The sequence below is a fragment of the Antechinus flavipes genome, chromosome 3 (assembly GCF_016432865.1).
Source record: "Antechinus flavipes isolate AdamAnt ecotype Samford, QLD, Australia chromosome 3, AdamAnt_v2, whole genome shotgun sequence".
Taxonomy (NCBI): domain Eukaryota; kingdom Metazoa; phylum Chordata; class Mammalia; order Dasyuromorphia; family Dasyuridae; genus Antechinus; species Antechinus flavipes.
In genome coordinates, this window is record NC_067400.1 from 617,051,324 (window position 1) to 617,067,023 (window position 15,700).

Genomic DNA, 15,700 nt, shown 5'->3' on the forward strand with positions numbered 1-15,700 from the left:
CACTCTCCACCTCTGTCTCTGTCTCTCTGTCTCTGTGTCTCTGTCTGTTTTTCTGTCTCTTTCTCTCTGCCTCTGCCTCTCTTTCTTTCCTTGTCTCTGTCTTTTCTCTGTCTCTGTGTCTGTCTCTGAGTCTCTGTCTTTCTCTCAGTCTGTCTCTGTATCTGTGTCTCTGTCAGTCTCTCCCTCTCTTCTTTCTCTTCTTCTGGCTCTTTTTCTCTCTCCTGTTTTCTCTACCACCCCCCTTTTCACTCTCCACCTCTGTCTCTGTCTCTCCATCGTTCCCATCTCTTGAACCTTCTGACCCTCACTCCTCATGGTATTTGCTCCCATAGTCCTAGAGATCCTGAGCCTGATCCAGAAGCGAGAATTGGCGCGAGCAGATGAACACATCCTGGAGTTGGAGGCCGAGGAGAAGCTGGAGACTTCGGGGTCCGGCCCTGGCAGCCTAGGGGGAGGCCGGGGCCTCCCCGAGGGCCGCCGGGCCCGAGACGTGACCCTCCTCTATGAGGCTTTGCAGCGAGAGCTCTGGGCGCTGGTCAGGGAGACGCTGGCAGACCCTGGAGCCACTGGAGGGACCGGAGGGGCGCCCCTGACCCAGCTGGGTCAGGTCCTCGCCCAGGAAGAGGAGGCTGATGGGCGCCGGGGACCGGGGGCAGCCCGAAGGTTCCGAGCGCACTGGGCGGAAGCTGTGGGCCAGGTGGCTGGGGAGCGGCTGGAGGCGGCTGCCGGGGCGGAGGCCGACGCCATGGCCGGCAGGCTGGAGGCCCTGAGGTCTAGGCTGCTGGAGGACATGGGGGCTGTCCGGACCCGCCTGGCACCTGCTTACCCGGCCAGCCTGGGAGCCTTCGGTGTCTACCTGCGGGGTTACCATGGAGCCCTGTCTGAGTGGCTGAGGAAGGCCACCTACCACTGGCTACCTCTGGCTGACCGCTATGCTCTCCTGTACTGGCACAACCAAGTCTATCCGAGGTGAGACTCCGAAAGGCAAGGGCTTGGGTGGAGGGGCAGAGGGCTGGGGTGAGGGTGGGGGGCAAAGGATGGAAAAATCAGTCACTCCCTCTCTCCTCCGAGCCTCAGTTTCCCCTTGCAAACTAGAAGAGTTGGGCTAAGTGGTGTTTCGATCCCCTTTGACCTTCTTTCTCCTTACATTTCAAAGCCCCTTCCAGATTCTGTGTTCTAAGGTCCCTTCTTGCTCCAGCTTTGTGTGTTCCGAGGGCCCCTCCAGCTCTGACGTTCCTTAAGTCTCTGCACTCGCTTAAGAACTTCCCATGACTATTCTCACATATAGAATTATTTCTTATTCTATTTATTTTATTCTACTGACACATGTTGTTATATAGAATATCACATCATTATAGGATATATCTTGCTATGTTAAATATTATATTATATTCCTATAATATATATATCATATTCATATAGTATATGAATGGGGGAAAAAGAATTGGGGAAAAAAAAAAGAACTTCCCATGACTCCCCAGCCCTTTGATTAAGACCATATTCCTCAGTCTGGTTCCTGGGACAACCTTCCCAAACTCCTCACCCCTCGCTTGCTTCACTTCTTAGATGAAGGTGCCAAAGGCCCCGCTGAGGACTCTGTATTTGCTTCTCGAGTTCCCAGTGGCAGCTGGAGAGCTGGGCTTTAGCTTCTGGAAGTGAGGGCGGGAGATGGCACCGGGGGAAGGGGTTTCCTGGGACCTTTTTCTCATTTTTCTCCATTTCCTCTCTTCCTCTGCCTCCCTACATGCTCCCTTGTCTGCTCTTAGGGAGATCCTGGGCCTGGTGAACATAGTGGCCCTGGAGAATGGACAACTGGGCCCCCTGCTTCCCGCTGAAACCATTCGGAGCCTGGAGGACGAATGTGTGACTGACGTCAAGGTGACCCGGGAGGAAGAGGGAGGGGTCCGAGTGGCTCATCGGAGGTTTACAAGGTCCCCTGCCCTAGACAAGTCTGTGCTTCCCCAGTTCCATGACTCAAAGATTCCGTGGCTCTAAAAATGATCTTTGGACTGGTGGGGACGAAACAAAAAGGGCTCATAGAGAAGCTAAGGGTGGATACAGACAGAGCCCAAGGGGAGTGATTCCCGCCTGGAGGGAGCATCAGGACAGGGGTTAAGTGTCTAAGGCTGGACATAGCCCTGACAGGCCGGAAGCGTCTGACCCTCGGTCCCGCGAGGGAGTCACTGGAGAGGGGCTGGAAACGGAACTTAGCCGCCGCATCTGGGCCAGAAGTGGGTGAGAAGGGAGCAGAGGAGGCCATTTGTGCTTCTCTGCCCCCTCCCCAATCATGTGAGCGAGCAGAATGCCCCAACAACCAGTAGGTCAGAAGGAGGGTCCGGTATCCGACCTGATCCAAGGCAGAGGCGAGCTATATGCACCTTCCAAGCATGAGGGACAGTCAGCCAGAATAAAGCATGGAGGTGGAATCCTCATTTCTCTCAGCAAGTCAAAACTTTTCATGTATTTTTTCAATTACAATTTCATTACAATTTTTTACTATTACTATGCAATTTTAACACTAAAAAAATTTTGAGTTCTAAATTCTCTCCCTTTTCCTTGAGAAAACTAGCAATTTGATAAAGATTTTCCGTGGGCAGTCATGCAAAGCATACTGGGATGCTAATTTCAGGGAAACCCTAGGCTTCCACTCTGGCTGGAAGGTAGAGGGCACAAAGAGGAATCACAAGAAATAAGGGTGGAAAGGTAGCTAAAGTTCAGCCATAGGACTTTCAATTCCCTACAGTCCCAGGCATAGTAGCTAGCTATTGTCTGTCTGTCTACATCTATCTGTCTGTCTATCCACCCATTTACACCAATCTATCCATCAATCCACACCTTTCTTTTGATTTGTCTGTCTGACTGTCCATCCACCTCTATTATCTATATATCCATCCATCCATCTATCTATTCATTTATCTATTTCTATCTGTCTATTTACACCATCTATCCATCAATCCACACTTTTCTTTTGATTTGTCTGTCTGACTCTGTCCATCCACCTCTATTATCTATATATCCATCCATCCATCTATCCATTTATCTATTTCTATCTGTCTGTCTATTTACACCATCTATCCATCAATCCACACCTTTCTTTTGATTCGTCAGTTTAACTCTGGCCATCCACCTCTATCTATTTATCTATTATCTATATGTTCATCCATCCATCTATCTATTCATTTTTCTATCTGGCTGTCTGTTTCTATTTGTCGATCTGTCTAATACTTTAGGCAGAAGGGAGTTGCTAATGGTTCTTGACCTGGGTAGTTACACGCTCTCGTGGAAGTATTGTGGGAAATAGAGAATAGAAATATCACTCACCTGGAAATGAGCCACTCTTTTTCTTATTATTGGCCAAAGAGAACATGTATTATAAATATATGCTACATATGTGGCTAGATATTGCAAATATATGTTACATATCTTGCCCTATAATTACTGCCCCGAAGAACATATATTTACAATGTTTTCTTGATGGAGCTGGAAGTTAATATCCCTCAGAGCTAATGGGAAACAGGTCCTGATTTTTCTAGAAGAAATTCTGTTTGGGGACAGCAAGGTTGTAGGAAGTCTTGCTCATTGATGTCTCCGGGATTAATCTGGGGCTCTGTTTAGGTAGAACCTTGTCTGGGATTACAGGTGACCCTTGCAAAATCCTAGTATTTAGCAAGAAAGGGATGATTTGTGCACGCCCAGGAAAGGAAGTCTTGGTCGTGAAGGGGCTCGCACAGATTCGGCAAAACCAGGTTAAGGAGAGTCAGGGAGGCGGAGTGTCCATCCACCTCGATCTATTTATCTAATGTCTATATATTCATCCATCCATCTATTCATTTATCTTTCTGTCTATTTCTGTCTCTCTATCCACCCATTCATACCAATCTATCCATCCATCCATGACTATCAGATTAGGAGGCCCTCCGAGTGTGGAAGGGGCCCAGAACTTGTGGACCTGAATGGGGGTTCTCCACGAACTCCCTCTATGAAAGAAATCCGAGGTCTTGTCCAGCCCAGAACAGGGCGCGGCGGGCCAGCCTTTCTCCTCTCTTGGGAGGGCTCCGAAGTAGGCAGGTCTAGGGAATTCTGTGAGGAAGGAAGATGCTAAATAAGTCTGGGCCTCAAGGCCTGTGAGGATCAGCTTGGACTCGGACTGGCCAAAACTCAAGACACGGGAGCTGTCGGGTAGAGGGAGTGAGGGCAAGAGGGGGGAGCTGCAGCTTTAAAGAAGCAGGTTTCAGCTTGATGGCCGTCCCAGGAAAGTTCCTGGGAATCAGAATTGTTCCAAAGGGGAATCACGGGCTGCCTCCAGAGGGGAAGAGCTCCCCTCCCCCGGAGGGCCTCGACTCATGGCCAGGCGCCTCCTTTGTCCAGGATATTGGAAAGGGGATTCTCCTTCCCTCACGTGTGACCCCCGAAGTCCCTTCCAACTGGGCCGGCTCTTGTGTGATTTCCTAGAGGTCTCGGATCGCACGAGTCCATCTAAAGTTCTCCGGCTCTAAGGAACTCTACGATTCTAATCTTCAAAAATTCTTCTAAGTCCAGGAGCCTGTGTCAGGTTCTGCTGGATGTGGGATGTGGCACAGGGAGAGTCTGGGAGTGAAGGGAATTGTGGGGAGGAGAGCAATGCTCCTCCCTCCCCCTCCCCCCCTTGCCCACCATCATTTCCCTGAACTTTCCCTCTAGGGATCAAATCATGCCCTCTTCTGTTTTCCCAGGCTCAGACTCGAGCTGCTCTCCTCCAGACCCTGCAGGAAGAGGAAGAGCAATGGATCGGGGCTGATGAGCAGCCCAGCAGCCTGGCTCAAGATGTTTGTGAGGTATGTGTGTGTGTGTGTGTGTGTGTGTGTGTGTGTGTGTGTGTGTGTGAGAGAGAGAGAGAGAGAGAGACAGAGAGACAGAGAGACAGAGAGACAGAGAGACAGAGAGAGACAGAGAGACGGAGACAGAGAGAGAGAGACAGAGACAGAGACAGACAGACACAGAGAGAGACAGAGACAGAGACAGAGAGAGAGAGAGAGAAAGACAGAGACAGAGACAGAGACAGACAGACACAGAGAGAGACAGAGAGACACAGAGAGAGAGACAGAGAGAGAGACACACACAGAGAGAGAGAGACAGAGAGAGAGAGAGACACAGAGAGAGAGAGAGACAGAGACAGAGACAGAGACAGAGAGAGAGACAGAGACAGAGACAGAGAGAGACAGAGACAGAGACAGAGAGAGACAGAGACAGAGAGAGACAGAGAGAGACAGAGAAAGAGACAGAGACACAGAGAGGAAGAGGGAGAGAGAAAAAGAGAAAGAGAGACAGAGAGACAGACAGAAGAGAGAGAGAAATGTGTCAGATGTGTATGTAATCTGTATATGAGGGATGTGTGAAAAGGGTGTGAAACGTATTGTGTAAGATGTGTGAGAATGTGAGTATGAGTGTGTGATGTGTGTGAAGGGTGTGTGTGAGAGGTGTGAGATGCATTGTGTAAGGTGGGTGTGAGAGGCGGGTATACGTGGGAGATGTGTGTAGTGTAAGGTGTGTTCCGTGTGTGTGTGTAAGGCCTGTGAGAGGTATTGTGGGAGATGTGTGGGGGGGATGTGAATGTTAGGTTGTGAGGTGTGTGAAAGGCGTGTGTGTGTGTGTGTGTGTGTGTGTGTGTGTAAGGTATGTAAGGGGGTTCTGGGGAGGAGAGTATCAGCATTTCCTCTCACCAGGGAAAAAAGAAAGCGGAAGAGACAAGACTGGGAGAGGGGGAAGGTCCTTTCTACCTTTTTGAGGCCCTAATTCTAAGGTTAGCAAATGACTCTAAGAAGCGATAAGCTCCCTGATTCCTTGGAACCTCGTTCTCAGACTCAATGAGCTGCTTAATGAGCTCAGAGCTGCTCAATGAGCTTAAAGCTGCTCAATGAGAGACGCCCAAGATTCTGATTCTAAGACTGAAGTTTTCTGTGACTGAAACGTAGGAATTCATGATTCTAAAATGACACAATTCTGAGAATCTAAATGATACACTTATATTTAAATTTTTAAAAAATATTTTAAAAATAGTATGTAATACAAAACAATATAAAATAAAACTTATTTCTAATAAACATGAGGCAGCCAAGGTGGTACAGTGGTTAGACTGCTAGAGGGACCAGAGACAAGACCCAATCTGACATTTACTGCTTGTTTTGTGACCCAGCACAAGTGACCTCATTGCTGTCTGCCTCAGTTTCCTCATACATAAAATGGGGATAACAATCATTTCTGGCAACTAGGCGATGCAGTGGATAGAAAACCAACTCTGGGGTCAGCAGGACCCAAGTTCAGATGTAGCTTCAGATACTTACTAGTTGTGTGACCCTGGGCAAGTAACTTAATCTTCCTTGTTAATCATAATCATAACCATAATTGTACCTACATCCCTGGGTTGTTGTGAGAATCAAATATGATAGCATATGAATATACTTTGTAAACCTTAAAGGCATTTCATAAATGTTAGCTGTATTTTATATTATAATCTAATTTAACATTAGTTAAATTAATTAAATTAATAATAAATTTAATTTGATAATTAAATTAAAAATCAATTTAAATTAAAGCAAATTAATAAATTAAAATTTAAGATTAGTTAAATTTTACATTTTAAAATGAAATAATCTTATAGTTGAAGATTTTGTAATCCTAAAATTCTATAATGTGAAGATTCAAAATTCTACAAATACAAACTCTACAAATTTAAAGATTTAAAATTTGAAAATGTTAAGATGCTTTGAGGTTAAGGGAGGGAGGGAAGGTCCCGAAGGTGCCGATACCACTCCAAGTGAGGAGATTATGTGGGGTTGGAGAAAAGGGACTCTCACTTCCTCTCACTTCTCCATCTCTGTCCCACAGCTGCTGGAAGAGCACACAGATCAGGCCCCTCGCATCAGCCAAGAGTTTGGGGAGCGGATGGCACACTGCTGCCTAGGAGGACTGGCTGAATTCCTGCAGAGGTACAGGCTGGGTGGGGATGGTGATCCATGGTTCTGAGCAAGGGTAGGAAAAAGAGGCTCTTTATCTTCAGAACAGATTAGAGGAAGAAGAAAGAAAGAAAGGAAAGGAAAGGAAAGGAAAGGAAAGGAAAGGAAAGGAAAGGAAAGGAAAGGAAGGAAGGAAGGAAAGGAAAGGAAAGGAAGGAAGGAAGGAAAGGAAAGGAAAGGAAAGGAAAGGAAAGGAAAGGAAAGGAAAGAAAGGAAAGGAAAGGAAAGGAAGGAAGGAAGGAAAGGAAAGGAAAGGAAAGGAAAGGAAAGGAAAGGAAAGGAAGAAAAAGAAAGAAAAGAAAGAAAAGAAAGAAAAAAAGAAAGAAAGAAAAAGAAAGGAAAGGAAAGGAAAGGAAGGAAGGAAGGAAAGAAAAAGAAAGAAAAGAAAAGAAAGGAAAGGGAAAGAAAGGAAGGAACAAAGGAAGGAATGAAGAAAAGAAAAGAAAGAGAAAGAAAAGAAAGGAAAGGAAAGGAAAGGAAGGAAGGAACAAAGGAAGGAATGAAGAAAAGAAAAGAAAGAGAAAGAAAGGAAAGGAAAGGAAAGGAAGGAATGAATGAAGAAAAGAAAAGAAAGAGAAAGAAGGAAAGAAAGAAGGCAGGAAGAAAAAAAGAAAGAAAGAAGGAAGGAAAGAAAAAAAGAAGGAAGGAAGGAAGGAAACTATGCAAGATAACAAAGGTTAAAATAAGGTTGGCTCCAAACTTTACTTACCCCTTGTGTGTCTCTCTGAGCTTCAATCTTCTCTTCTGTAAAATAGATCTAATAAGACTGGTACAACCTGCTTCTGAGGGCTATGATGAGAAAAGGGTTTTCTCAGTCTCCTGTGGTACTCAGAGCCCGTTTGCTTTTCCAGATATACTTTGTTTCCCTCTGCAAAATTAAGAGTCGAGACTGGGTTTGTTGCTGTCTGTAGCCTCAGCACCTAGTAATATATCACAGTGTTTGAGAAAGTTTGCAAGGGTCATCTAAATGGCACTGGCCCTGGAATCCGGAGAACCTGAGTTCAAATGTTGCTTCAAAAATTTAATATGTAGTGGCTGTGTGACCCTGGACAAGTCACTTAACCCCCCAAAATTTGGGGGTTGTTTTTTTGGGAGGGGGTTGCCTTGAAAAAAAGAAAGAAAAATGTTGGTGCAGGGATTGACCGAAGTGTCAGTATAGTTTCTCCCTAAATCAAGTTCCTTGAGGGCAGATTTAACAAATTACCTTCCCCCGGAGTCCCCCTTTTTGGCCACTTGGTCTGTTTCACTTCAACCCAGCATCGATTAAGCTCTTTCTACTTCAATCAGCCACGTGACTGTGCCAGGCACTGTGCCCGTGGCTGGGGATGCAGAGGCCCCAACACCTTTCGGTTCTTGTCCTCAAGGAGCTTATGTTCAAGTTTAGGGACATCAGCCCATAATTCTGTGCGTGCAAGTGAAGTCGATGGGAGGTGGTCTCAGAGGGAGGGCTGAAAAGGCAGAATCTTCCCGCAGAAGGCATCGGGTCTTGTGCCAGGCTCTGGGGTTACAAAGGACCAAAAAGGGGGAGGCGAAGCCCCTTCCCATGAGGAGTTTCTCTTCTACTTGGAAGGATCTCGTGTAAATGGATAATCCAACAATTTCCAAGGGATTTCAGAAAGGAGAGAAACCTAGCGAATTGGGAGAAGGTGGAAGAGCAGGGAAGATTCCCAATGGGAGGGAGCATCTGAACTGACCCAAGAAAGTGAAGAGGGAGTGTATTCCAGGCATGAGACAGCGCAAAGGCAAGAGTCAGAGAGAGAATGGGAAGCACAGGGACTCCAGTTAGTCTGGAACAGAGCGCATGAGAGAGAAATGCGAAATTAAATGGCAAAAGTAGGCTCGAATCTCAGATATCAAGTAGAGGGATTTCTTATTTGACTCTTAAAGTCATAGGGAGCCATGGAAGACTCTTGAGCAGCTGCAGTGACTTGTTTGGAACTCTGCTTTAGAATATCACTGGCAGGTGTGAGGAGAGTGGGATCTTGGGAGCAGGGAGACCGAATAGGAGGCCACTGCGACAGAATAGCATGAAGTGTTGAGAGTTTGAGTGAGACTGGTGGCAAGAGAGAAGGGGAGCGATATTAAAGATATAACGGATCAAAGAGACTTGGGAACTGATTGGCTACGGGGGAGCGAAGCTCATGGGAACAATGAGAGTGCCACGAGTCCTGGGCAACTGGAAAGCTGGAGGCACGGATTATAGAAACGGGGGCTTGAGGAGGAGGGGGTGATTTGAGGGGAAAAGTTATGGGGTCCAGTTGGGTTCTGGTAGGGGTCATCTAGCTGGAAATAGCCAGCAGACAGTGGGATTGTGGGTCTGGAGCTTGGGAGACAAATGAGGTCTAAATATGGGAGTCACCTGGGATGTGGGATGATTACTGAACCTTTATTTTATGTTTATATCTATTTATTATTATTAATTTGTATTAAATTAAATTATTTATAATTTAATATTATATTTATTTAAATATTTATAAATTTTATTATTTTTTCTATTTATTATTAATTTTTATTTATTAATTAAAGATATTTATAAAAGTTCATTTCTATGTTATTATCTGGTGACAATACACGTTGAGAGAGGAGAGGGTCCCGGACAGAACAGTGGGTCATCTAGCCAGAGGAGGAGGGCAGGGGGAAGCAGGAGGACCAGCCGAATTCTTATCAGGTGAAGGGAGAACCAGGAGGGGGAAGTGAATCCGGAAAACCGACAGAGGAGAGCGTATTCAGGGGAGAGGGTGACGGACTAGGGCCAAGGGAGGGAGAGCAAGAAAAGGCCATTGGATTTGGCAACAGAGAAATCCCCGGAGGCCTGGAAGAGGGCAGTTTCAGTCAGGTGGTGAAGATGGAAACTCGATTGCTGCGGGGTGGAGAAGTGAGTGGGAGGTGAGAAAGTGATGAGGTGAGAAAGTGATAAAACTGAAGAGCGCGTGAAACCCTGAGGGCTTCCTGGAGGAGGTGAGCTAAGAACCTGCTCCAAAAGGAGGGTGAGTTGCTAAGGAGAAACCTGACCCGAGCTCCTCCTTCCCTTTCTTGAACTTCCAGCTTCCAGCAGCGGGTGGAGCGGTTCCATGAGAACCCGAGTGTCCGAGAGCTGCCTTCTGACAGTTATATCAGTCGGACGATCACCTTGGTGAACTGTGGCCCCCCCCTTCGGTAAGCCAGACCCTAGAGAGGACAGGGAGACGGGCCCCCCATGAGCTAACGGTTCCCCTCTCCCCGGGGGACTTGGCCCATTTTTGTGTTGGGGGGTCGGCCCTTATCCCAGGTGTTCTCCCCAGCCCCAGCTCTCCCGGAAAGGGTCATCCCCTCTATGCTTCTTGAGGAGGCATGGAAAGGGACCCCAAGAAAAAATCCTTCCCCGAGACACAAACATGCTCCTCGGGGCCCAGACTTCAGAGAGAGACACCCCCCCCCGCTCTGAGACTCCCCAGGGACAGCGTGACTCCCCAGACGCACAAGGAGAATTTCAGAGACAAGAGGAGACTTCACTGGGAGGCAGAGAGATTCCTCCAGGAGACAGAGACATCCCCCCGCCCCCCTCAGAGACAGAGACTTCTCTCAGTCAGAGACCAGAGCCAGGCCCCCTCCCACCACTAAGACAGAGACCACTCCTCCAAACGGGAGAGACGCCCGCCCAGGATGCGGAGGGAGCCTCGGGGGTCCCGGGGCAGCTAGTGACGAGCCCCGGCTTCTCCCCCACAGGGCCCTGGCGGAGCGACTGGCCCGGGTGGGGCCCTCGGAGAGCGAGCCTGCTCGGGAGGCAGCTGCAAGCGCTCTTGACCGGGTCACCCGCCTCTGCCACCGAGTCCTGGCTGACCTGCTCTTTCAAGAACTGCAGGTCAGTCCCGGGAAGTCTCTGACCCCAAAAAGTGACCAGAAAATGGGGAGATCGTGAGTCGTGACAAGGGTCAGGCCCAGGATCGGGCCAAGATCCGGCTGGGGACAGGACTAAGCAAAAGCAGAGAGGAAAGAAAGGGGAGGGAGCAGAGCGCACATTTACCCAGATGGCCCAGCGCGGGGTGAGGGCTGGGGACGGAGCAGGATCTGGGTCTGAGCTGAGCCCCACAGGGACCACTGACTGTTGGCGGCTACATCTCGGACCACTCAGCAGTGAGGAAGATGTGGCTAGAGGGGGGCTGCTGGTCTGGGGGGGACATTGCACATTCCCCGGGGGGAGCAGGGAAATTATCGGGGATCCCACTAGGAAGGAGGCAGAATTATCCGGCCTTCCACTCATGGGCTCAGGGACCAGGTGGGGAATGAAGGGGGATGAACTCTGACCTCCTGCTCTCATTTCTCTCCACGCATCCAGCCCCACTTCTCCAAACTGATGCGCCGGAAGTGGCTGACCAGCTCCGAGGCGCTGGACGGCATTGTGGGGACCCTGGGAGCTCAGGCCTTGGCCCTCAGAAGAATGCATGATCAGCCCTACCAGGTATGGATGGGGAAGGGAAGGGCTCCAGAGTGGTCACAGAGAGAGGGCCAAAAACCAAAGGGGACAAGGGATTCCCCCTTCCCCCGGTGCCTCTGTCCCCCTCTTTTCCTCTTCCTCCTAAATAGGGCCTCTGCGCCCGATCTCTCCCATATCTGTCTTTTTTCATATCTCTCCCCCTCCATCTTGCTGTCTCTGTCTGTGTGTGTCTCTGTGTCTCTGTGTCTCTGTATCTTTGTCTTCTTCCTCTTCTTCCTGTTTCTCTCTCTCTGTGTGTCTGTGTGTGTCTCTCTGTATTTCTGTCTTCCTCTCTCTCCTCATTTCTTGTCTCCTTTCTTTCCTCTTTTCTCTTCCCCCTTTCTTTTCTTCCTTTCTCTCTGTTTCTATGTGTGTCTCTGTCTCTCTGTATCTCTTATCTCCCTCCCTTTCCTCATTTTTCTGCTTCCTTTCTCTCTCTTCCTTTCTCTTCTTCCTCTCAGTCTCTGTTTGCCTCTTTCTTTCTTATTTCTATGACTTACATTTCCTCTCGTACTTTTTTCTGTCTCCTAAATATCTCCTTCTCCTCTCGTCTCTCTCCCACTTCTCTATTCCCCAATCTGTCGCTTTCTCTCTCTCTTCCATTTGTCCCTTTCCCTTTGTCCCCGAATCTCCTCAGCTCTTTCCCTCTAAAACCATTGTTCTCTCTCCCCTTCCACATCCCTCCATTATCCCTCCATCTTTTCCCTTGCTTCTGTACATCAAATCTCTCTCCCCTGCCCCCATTCCCGTGTCTCCCCCCCCTCCCTCTGATGTGCCTAGGCCCTGGTGGGGGAGCTGCACCGAAGGGCCCTGGTGGAGTACGTCCGACCCTTGCTTCGGGGGCGCCTGCGATGCCGGTCTGCCCGCTCCAGGAGCCGAGTGGCCGGGAGGCTGAGGGACGAGGCTGCCCAGCTCCAGAGGCTCTTTAGGCGTCTGGTGAGTGATGGGGAGAGGGGAGAGGGGAAGGTGCGGGAAGGGAGGGGGAAGGATCAGAGGGAGGGAAATCTGGACCCAAAGAACCTTTAAATCCTAGATTCTCAGCACTTTAGAACCTTAGAAAGCAAGTTCTTGGCTCCTCCGGGGAATATTCCATTCTTTTGAATCTTAGATTCTTAGTGTCTTGGGCTCTTAAAATGCCAGAATCTTAGAACCCAGTGGGATGGCTGCCTGGGAGGGGGCTCTTCCCAGCAAGGCTGGAGGACTGCTCGGCGGAGTCCCCCCGGGGGAGCTGATCCAGAAGGATGCCTCCCACTGTAATACTGAGGGCTGGACCGGCCGGAGTCTGACAATCGGAGCATCTTGGACTCCTCATCCATCCAGTCCTCCTTCCTGTAGACATGTGGCATTCCCACCGCCCTCCAAAGGGCTTGTAACACCTCTCGTTGGTCCTTCCCAAAGGGCCCTGAGGGAGCTGCCCCATCCCCATTTTCCAGATGAGGAGACGGGCTGGGTGAGAACAAGTGGCTTTGACTGTGGCCATTCACCTAGGATTAAATGTAGGGAATAATCCCTTAAGTCCCGCGCAAGAGCAGGGAAGGATGGGGGGCTCACGCTGCTTCCATGCCCTCAGGAGTCCCAGGCCTCGTGGCTGGATGCTGTGGTACCACATCTGGCTGAAGTTCTGCAGCTGGAGGACACGCCCAGCATCCAGGTGGAGGTCGGGGTCCTGGTTCGCGACTACCCCGATATCAGGTGAGAGAAAGCGGGGAGACCTCGGGTCCCCGAGCGCTGACAAAGTGACGAAGGGGATTCTGGGCCTTGGGGCCGTTGGGGCGGCGCCGGGATTTGAACCCCAGCCCTGCCTCCCGAGTCCGGCCTCTTTCCACCTCACTTCACTTCCTGTCCAAGGTGCCCTGGGCCCGGGCCAGCTCCGGGCTGACTGCCGTGGCCTTCTGGGGTTTTGGCTCAGCTTTCCCTCGTTTCCTGCCCCCGGGGGTGGAGTGAGCGTGTCTGATGGCCGTTTCCTGCCCCGGCCCCTCCCGCTCACACCCGCCACTGCAGTGGGCACTGGGGAGACAAACAGGAGGCCACAGGAAGGGCCCGGAGGTGGAGGGTGGGGAGAAGAGGAGGGAGAGGAAGAGGAGGTGGGAAGGGCCACAGGGCAGGCGGGCAGCCGGGCCACTAGCTCCCCCCTCCCAGGAGCATAATGGGAGCCCGGGGACACAGGCTTAAACCCCAAGGGAGCCTCCCAGACCAGGGGTGATGGCCACTTCTCTCACACGCTCACACACACGCTCACACGCCTGCCTCTGCGGTGAATGGCCTGAGACTTGGCGTTCTTAAGATTTATTGGAGGGACTTGTTCTAGGTGGGTTTCAGAGCCTGGCGGTTCTAGGTCTGGGTTCTGAGCTCTAGAGAGGAAGGTTCCGATACTGACTTGGTTGAGGGGAAGGTTGATTCTAGAGCAGGTTATATAGGGGTAAAGTTCCCAAAGTGGTGCCGGGGGGAAAAGAGGGGGGAAGTGCTGAGGTTTCTAGATCTGAATTGAGGTTTCAATGGCTGTCTCTGGGGGTGGTGGGAAGTAGAATTTGATGGGCCCCAGACCCCAGCACTCGGGGAGAGTGATGGTTCTAGATCTGCTTGGGGGTTGGGCTCTGGGATCAAGGTGAGAATTAATCTTGAGGGTTTGACACTCCTCTCCAAAGACTTGGAGAAAGAATGATGATTCTGGACCTGGGTTGAATGATTAGGGTTCTAAGACCCCAATGATATCCTCTCGTCTCTCCCTAGGAGAAAGCACGTGGCCGCCCTCTTAGATGTTCGGGGTCTCCGGAGTGCAGCTGCCCGGCATGAAATACTGGCTGTGGCCAGGGATCTGGAGCAGAGCGGGGAAGGGGCTCCTGCCCCTCCCAGGGACCGAGCTTTTTTTGCTGACATCCCCGTCCCTCGGCCGCCTTTCTGTCTGGGCCTCCCCCTCCCACTTGCCCGACTACCCCTGGCCCGACTCACCAGGCCCGATCTTGCCTGCCTGCCCAGGTCCCGCCCTCGGCCCCCTGCCCGTTCTCGTGCCCAACCCTGAGTGCGCCTGGGGCTCCTAGAACCTGCCCTGTGATGCTGCTGTCCCAGCCTGGAAGCTTGTGTCTTCTCCCTTTCCCCCAACATCTGCTGCCGAGAAAGAAGGATTCTGTCCCTGGGGACAGCATGGGATGTCAGAGCCAGGAGAGTCCTCAGCATGGGATGTCATAACTAGCAGGACCCTGGAAACATGGAATATCAGAGCTGGAAGGGCCTTTAGAACATAGACCATCAGGACTGGGAGAACCTTTAGGAGACAGACCATTAGAACTGGGAGAACCATTAAAACATAGACCACCATCAAAACTGGGAGAACCTTTAGAACATAGATTACAAGAACTGGAAGAACTTTTAGAACACATATCACAAGAACTGGGAGAACCTTTAGAACACAGATCACAAGAACTGGGAGAACCTTTAGAACATAGATTACAAGAACTGGAAGAACCTTTAGAACACAGATCAAAAGAACTAGGAGAACCTTTAGAACACAGATCACAAGAACTGGGAGAACCTTTAGAACACAGATCAAAACAACTGGGAGAACCGTTAGAAGACAGACCATTAGAACTGGGAGAACCGTTAGAACATAGATCACAAGAACTGGGAGAACCGTTAGAAGACAGACCATTAGAACTGGGAGAACCTTTAGAACATAGATCACCAGAACTGGGAGAACTTTTAGAAGACAGACCACCAGAACAGAAGAACCTTTATAACATTGATTTTCAGAATAAGGAGGAAGCTTAAAACAGAGAATGTCAGTGCTGGGAAAGAACTTAAAATAGAGTTAAGGTTGAAAAGAGAGTTAGAACATGGGTCAACAATCAGTAAATAAACATGTATTTAGCACCTACTGTGTGCCAGGCTCTACGTTAAATGCAAAGACTCTCATGGTGGGAATTTACATCATTTCATTTCTTTCCCCCATTTATAGATGGCAGAACTAGAGCTCATGAGTGAGGTCACACAGCAAGCCAGGGACAGAGCTGGGAGCCAGGGTGGGTCCCCCAGAATAATGGAGGCTGGCCACGCTCTGCCCAGTCTCCATCTCTTCCCTCTCAACTTCTTCTTGGGGCGTTTCCTTGTGTAATAAAGAATGTATGATTATAAAATAAATATGTTTCTATTTAACAAGCAACAGAACCCGAGTCCTGTGTTGGGAGACAGGGGTGGATGGGAAGAGGGGAGGTCCCCAGCGGATCATCTCTCCCACATTGAGCTGAACCAGAACCCCAAG

General features: G+C 49.7%; 1 protein-coding gene across 2 annotated transcripts in view; it reads left to right on the forward strand.

The window, feature by feature from the left end:
- Positions 1-15,606, forward strand: part of EXOC3L2 (exocyst complex component 3 like 2) — a 28,519-nt gene extending 12,913 nt beyond the window's left edge. For both annotated transcript variants that reach the window (XM_051989408.1, XM_051989407.1), the window contains exons 3-12: positions 333-969; positions 1,767-1,878; positions 4,713-4,814; positions 6,865-6,965; positions 10,038-10,148; positions 10,698-10,833; positions 11,308-11,430; positions 12,226-12,381; positions 13,016-13,137; positions 14,176-15,606. In XM_051989408.1, the coding sequence (XP_051845368.1) occupies positions 333-969; positions 1,767-1,878; positions 4,713-4,814; positions 6,865-6,965; positions 10,038-10,148; positions 10,698-10,833; positions 11,308-11,430; positions 12,226-12,381; positions 13,016-13,137; positions 14,176-14,464 (1,889 nt within the window). In that variant the 3' untranslated portion in view covers positions 14,465-15,606. The remainder of the gene's footprint in view (positions 1-332; positions 970-1,766; positions 1,879-4,712; positions 4,815-6,864; positions 6,966-10,037; positions 10,149-10,697; positions 10,834-11,307; positions 11,431-12,225; positions 12,382-13,015; positions 13,138-14,175) is intronic.
- Positions 15,607-15,700: the final 94 nt, after the last annotated feature.